Here is a 6,000-nt window from a genome sequence, read left to right as displayed (position 1 = left end):
TTTTGGAAATATCAGATTCCGATCCTTCAGAAAATTATATGATAGAAAAGTATTTTAAGTTTTGAAATGTTCAATTAATAATTTTTAAAATTTAATAAACTTAGTTTAGAGCAAGCAAGCCAACATGTTTTGTGAAATTAATACGAAAATTTTTAAAAAAATCAAAAATTAAAGAAAATGCAGAAATAAAATGCTGCAACATTTTTCAAATAATTTTAAAATTTTTTAAATCTCAATTTTATTACATTTTTAAAATTTTTTAAATTTCAATTTTATTACATTTTTCAAAATTACTTTAAATTTTGCAGACTTACGATTCATGTTTTCATTTGTTTGTGGGTTATACTTCCGAAACTAATGATGATTTTGAATTAAGATTTCCTAGTTGCGTACTTTACATTTTTTAGTTCTCAAAACATAGCGCACAGTTTGAGTTTCCAGCTCTTACGGAAACAGAAAAATAAGTTATTAAAATTATTGTGTGTTAGCTTTAAAAAAAATTTGACAAAATTGCAAAAATCTGCTGTCTATATTTGAAGACTTATCTTTCTGAAGTACATTTTTTCCTACGACACTCATACGCCTAGGAGGTCAGGTAGGAAACTATTTTAAATGGCCTCATTAAACTACTTATGGGTGAGAACCGAAACACTCTTGACAAGAAAACAAATACACAATAATTTTCTTTAATAGCAATGTATTTGAAATATAATTTTGAAAAAATCAAATATATTAGCATTCACTTGACTTTTTGTTTTTTTTAATAATCTATTTAATTGTCGGTGTTAAAAATGTTAAAAAAAATATATTTCATATTATTTCTATTGCGGTGCGCCATACTAATTTGAGCATTCATATTTTTATGTCATAACAATATAAATAAATTTATGACACATTTGTTAGACCCATAGCATTTGCCACTACTTTAAGCACATATAAACTGCTTAATAAAATTTCTGAAATATTTTTGTAACCATTTTGTCACCACTTCGGTGACTGCTTTTGTCAACTTAAGAAGTCAACTGCTTTGCCAAATGGCATTAAGAGTTTTTATTTATTGCGAACGCCATAAATAATTTATTATTTTGCTATGCCATAAAAGCTAGAATTATAACAGCAGTGGCATTAGTGCCGAACGAGTGGAGCAGCGTTATAAAATCAGCAAGTAATGAAGAAGGTAGTAAAATATTATATATTTATATATATGTTTGTGAATACATACGAATTTACACTCACAAATTAATTCCAACAAAATGGTGCAGTTATACAGCTCAATAATGATATTTGCGCCCGACAAAATACTCCAGCTAGCTGAAGCGCTGCCAACTGATTGGCCCGCCCGCTGTGCGCTTAGCGAAATTTGCATGCAAATCAGCGTTGGTTTGCTTGTACACGCTCGCCATTTGCGCGCCACTGCTGTGCTTTAGCTATTTGTAAGCAAATTTCTTTTTATCTATTTCGCCATTTTCGGTTGATAGTCAATATATCTTTATTTTAATGGCAATGAAGTGATAACATGACCGAAAAATTCGTTAATTACCCTGGTTTTTGTGTTCGTATGTATGTTTTAGCCACGCTTGCGACGGCTGAACTCAATTTGTTATGCGCTTGCGCTGCTATAGCGCTTTGCTGTGGTATTTATAGCAGTCGATGACTTTTGCAAGCACGCAGCCATAATTTATAATGATTTTTGCTTTAATTTCGTTTTAGAAAGGAAACACGATGACTTGGTGGGAGATCACAGATGATCGCTTGTGAAGGCATACTGAGTGCAGTAAGGTGAAAAATGAATAAGTGACAGTTGGGAAAATTGCTGCATAAATAATTACCACTTTTTTGTTACCACAAATAAATGAATCAGTACGATGGATTAGATCATCACAAGATAATTTTTAAAGAATCATATGATCACATGCTAACAATTCGGTCATTTATTTGTCATTTGAAGGAAGTATCATTTAGGGGAGGGAAAGATATGGCGAATTTCAAAGTATTGATAGCAAAAGGTCAGTGATCTCTATACTCTAATCTGTAAGATCATCAGTTTCGTCCGAAGAAAACGTATGGTAATTTACAGCTACTTCGAGTTAGTAGCTTTAATAAGAAAGACCATAAAGATTTTCAAAACTTTGCTGACTGCGGATCAGTGATCTATAGAAACTTGTAGTAATCCTCAAAGAAATCATAAATGATTAGACGACAAAAAACAGAATTTGAAGCTAGTGTTTACAAGTCAGAAATGAAATACCTAGTTATCTAGTAGTTGTGGTCTAGAGAAACTGATCAAAGATCTCAACAAAATTCTTGTGGAAAGTTTTACGAACAAATATACTTTATAAAAATGATTTACAACAACAAAAAAATTAAACAGTAATATCTTCACTAAATAAAGAAAGTCTAAACCTTAGTGGTCAAATCCAATGGTATGGTTGTTGTTGCCGTCGCTCTTGCCGGCAAGTCGCTTGTTGCCTTAGACGCCGCGCCGACACAATCGTCTACACCTAATTTTATATTGGCAGCGCACTCCAACGCCGTGGCTGCAGCGCTCAATTTCAAACGTTTGGCGTTCAGCACGTCACCTTCTGACGGCTTGCTGCTAACGGGATGTAATTTACGCTTCACGGCGTCCAATTGCAGAACGCTTTCATCGCTATCGCTTGAGTTGATAAGATGCGTTGAATTGTTGTTGCTGTTATTACTGTTGTTGTTATTACTTTTGTTGCCGTTATTGTTGTTGTTAGCGCTGTTGTTGTCATTATTATTGTTGTTTTTATTGCTGTCACATAACTTAAGCGGCCTTGTGTCAATTGGTTTATCCGAGTCATCAATGTCCACCTGGAGTAATGGTTCCACCGCGCACTCTGCAAGCAGCTTGCAACTTTGCATTTGCTTTTCGGCATCCTTACTGTGTTGTCGACACTTCGTCTGTTCTTCCTGCTCACCTACACACTCGATTTCGTTGTCGCTGTCTGTTGCTTGCACCGAGCCAGTTGAGCTGCATTTGCTACTAAGTGAGCTGCTTGCCACTGAACTGCACGTTTTCATGCTCAAATCAATTGGGTTGTCCTGTTGGTGTGACGACTTCGCCGCTGTGGGGGAGACGGTCGGTAGCGTCGCCACAGCTGGCGTTGGTGTAGTGGCGGGCGTGTTGTTGGTAGTATTGTTTGTATTAGTCGAAGTGGTACCATTATCCGCGCCGCTGTTGAGCGTGCGATTATTCACAGGCGAATGCGGCGGCGTCATTGACACGACCAGTTCCTCGTCGTCATCTTCATCATTATCGCACTGCGCCTTGGCCCGTTCGTCAATATCACCACCATTGCCTATAAGCGCATGCGCATCATTAGCAGCAGTTGTGGAACGCCGCGTAATATCATTCCGCTCCTCAGATTCCTCGTCTTCGTCGTTGCTTTGCCGACTACGTAAACGCTCGCGGCCGCTCTCTGAATTCGGCGTCACCAGAGCGGAGATGGAGTAATCGTGTTTCGGATGTTCGGGCAATTTCGTGGTTGTTGGCGGCGGACTATTGCGCTGCGACTTGAGCACAGCGTCTAAATAGAAACGCTTCGTGAGCTCCTCTGCCGCCTTGCCGCCATTGGGTATGTGATTGTTGTTGAGCGTGTCACCACACTTCGAACTTTGCGCTACGCGCTCCGCATCCTTACAAGCATCCAACTTATTACTGTATGGCGCAGTGGCAGCCGTTGTCAATGGTGAGCTGGGCGCTTGCATCGCGGGTGGTAAACGATTTTGCGTAACATTATTTGAATTGAATAATTGATGCACAGCGGCAGCAGCCGCGGCGGCCTGTTGTTGCTGTTCCGCTGAAGTTTTCAGCAGCCCTTGATGATGTGAGTACAAGGCTGGATGATAGCCAGGAAAGAGCAAGTGCGACGGCGGTAGGAAGGCAGGTGGTGGCATGACTGGCATCGAACCGAGTCCGGGGAATGGCAACGGCAGGAAATGTGGCAAGTCTTTGCGTAGTTGCGGTGGTGGCGGCGCTGTCGCTGACGCACCGCCGGCTTCTGGGGCATGTTTGGCGCTCAAGTGTAGCAGCGCATTGGCGCCAGCGCTACCACGCGTACTCATTTCTAATGAGTTATCTGAATTGTGCGAATCGGGTGAGCTGACGGCTGGTGATGCTGTGGCTGGATGTTTGGCTGCAGCTGCTGCCGCAGCGTACTCTTCGAGTCCCAACATAAGCAATTCCTCCTTTGTGCGTGGCGGATAGAGTCCCGGGTAGGCGCCTGCATGACCCAGCATGCCAAGTGCGGCAGCTGCTGCAACGCTGCTGGGCGGTGCATGTGGTGACAAGCCGTGCGGCACCGGTGGTTTCTGCCCTGGCATAAGTGGTGGTCCGCCATGTTGTGCCGCTGCGTGGGCGGCTGCAACTGCTGCCTGCTGCTGATTATTATGATGTGCTGCCATTGCTGCCGCTGCTTGCTGCTGCTGCTCTTGTAGGAGACAATGTATCTTGAACCAATTCGAACGTCGGCCATAACGTGAACCACTCTTGGACATACCCACGAGCAGGCATTTGCGTAGCCGGCAAGCTTTGCAGGCGGTGCGATTCTTCTTATTGATTATGCATTCACCGTTATTTTTGCAATCGCTGATGGAGGATAGATTGTTGTAAGAGCGGCCGAAGAAGGACTGCAAATATAAAGAGCAAAGTTAGGAAAGATTAATTGAGATGGTTGAAGTAATACACTCTCGAAGTTTTAAGTAATTAGCTACTAAACTTCTATTCTAAACAATAAAGCAAAAGTTAATGGTTTTTACTCATTAAGGAACAAATATTATAGAATAGATTTGTTCTTGTGGTAAAAGCGAGTCTTTATGAGCGATTTTCTTTTGCGTAAAGTCGCAAAATTTATTAGCAAGTGACAACAGCGATTATTGATAATTCGAATCATCACCAACGATATTGAAGAGTATACGATATTAATCAAGGATTATATGCTTAATATGGACGGAAAATCACTTGAAAACTGGTAACAAGTTGAACACTGATAACGTGTCGATTTAAAATTGATCGATATTCAAAACGATAGATGCCAATGATGATTGCAAACAAAGATAGACGATATTGATCGAGGGTCCTTAAGGTGCACAACCTATGTCAATAATAATTTATAATAGCGATAAATGATAACAATGATTTGATTAATTTTTATTCGCTTTTAAGTATCGATAATGATTAGCAATAACTGTTATAGACGACATAAATATTCAACATTAATCGAAGTAATATTAATCGGTTTATTTCTTGCTTTCGTAGTAACGCGTTTTTCAATGAGACCGCTACAAAAGTTTTTTTTTACATAAAACAAAATTGGTTTGGGATATCAATGAAATTTTTTATTTCTGCAAAAGTACATTCGATGCCATTATGTATGGAATTCTTTTTCATGGCCAATACTAACACGCTTGTCGAAGTCCAGACGCTGCACCCAATTTTCGACAGTTTTCAAGCATAAGTCGGTCGATATTGCTGCAATTTCAGATTCGATATTCATATGAAGTTCATCAATTGTCAATAGCTTGTTGGCATAGACTATAAACTTGTCGTAGCCTCACAGGAAATAGTCTTACGGCTTCGAATCGTATGACCAAAGCGAAAAATGTACTGGCAATTTGGTGAGAAAACACCAAACTCGGTTTTCAATAAATCGATTGTGGCATGCGCTGTGTGGTTCGACGCATATTTATTAACGAAACCATTCAGCTAAAAATGAGCCTCATCGCTGAATATGATTTTTCCATGAAAATCCGGATCATTTTCAACTTATTGCTCAGTGCAATTCACAGGCATGCGACGATTTTGGTGGTCAAGCGGCTTCAGTTTTTGCGTCATTTGTATCTTGTAAGGATATAGAGCAAGAACTGTTGGAAAAATTTGCCACAGCGACGTTACAGAGATGCCCAGCGTTCGATAACGATGGCTGAGGTGCTGCTTTGGGTCTTCCTCAATTGATGCGCTAGCGGCAGCAATATTCT

General features: G+C 40.0%; 1 protein-coding gene across 1 annotated transcript in view; it reads right to left on the bottom strand.

The window, feature by feature from the left end:
* Positions 1 to 743: 743 nt before the first annotated feature.
* LOC120782030 (knirps-related protein) overlaps positions 744 to 6,000 on the bottom strand; it is an 82,492-nt gene continuing 77,235 nt past the window's right edge. The window contains exon 4 of the mRNA XM_040114186.1: positions 744 to 4,653. Coding sequence (XP_039970120.1) covers positions 2,398 to 4,653 — 2,256 coding nt within the window. The 3' untranslated portion in view covers positions 744 to 2,397. The remainder of the gene's footprint in view (positions 4,654 to 6,000) is intronic.

Source organism: Bactrocera tryoni, unplaced genomic scaffold (assembly GCF_016617805.1).
Source record: "Bactrocera tryoni isolate S06 unplaced genomic scaffold, CSIRO_BtryS06_freeze2 scaffold_9, whole genome shotgun sequence".
Lineage (NCBI taxonomy): Eukaryota > Metazoa > Arthropoda > Insecta > Diptera > Tephritidae > Bactrocera > Bactrocera tryoni.
Note: the sequence above shows the minus strand (reverse complement) of the source record. Positions and strands in the feature narration are given on the sequence as shown.